At 76.1% G+C, this 222-nt stretch overlaps 1 protein-coding gene across 1 annotated transcript in view; it reads left to right on the forward strand.

Moving 5' to 3' along the window:
• Positions 1-22: 22 nt before the first annotated feature.
• SYDE2 (synapse defective Rho GTPase homolog 2) overlaps positions 23-222 on the forward strand; it is a gene marked incomplete at its 5' end in the record, with an annotated part of 39159 nt that continues 38959 nt past the window's right edge. The window contains 1 exon segment of the mRNA XM_027772256.1: positions 23-207. Coding sequence (XP_027628057.1) covers positions 23-207 — 185 coding nt within the window.

Consider the following 222-nt stretch of genomic DNA (forward strand, 5'->3'; position numbering starts at 1 on the left):
GGCTTGCCGGACCCTGTCTGTCCTGCTGGAACCCGGGCTCCGGGTCAGCCGTCTTCCCTCGGCGACGGCGACGCGGCGGACCGCAGAGCCTGCCCCCGAGGCTGGGGGGCGGGAGGCGGAGGCCGCCCTCCGCAGCAGGTGTCCCCGCCCCGATCGCCTCCACCGGAGTCGGGGGGAGGCCGACTGTTGACTTCTCGGATGCGGCTGGGCTCCCGCCGCAGC

The sequence above is a fragment of the Tupaia chinensis genome, unplaced genomic scaffold (assembly GCF_000334495.1).
Source record: "Tupaia chinensis unplaced genomic scaffold, TupChi_1.0 Scaffold000263_1, whole genome shotgun sequence".
Classification (NCBI taxonomy): domain Eukaryota; kingdom Metazoa; phylum Chordata; class Mammalia; order Scandentia; family Tupaiidae; genus Tupaia; species Tupaia belangeri.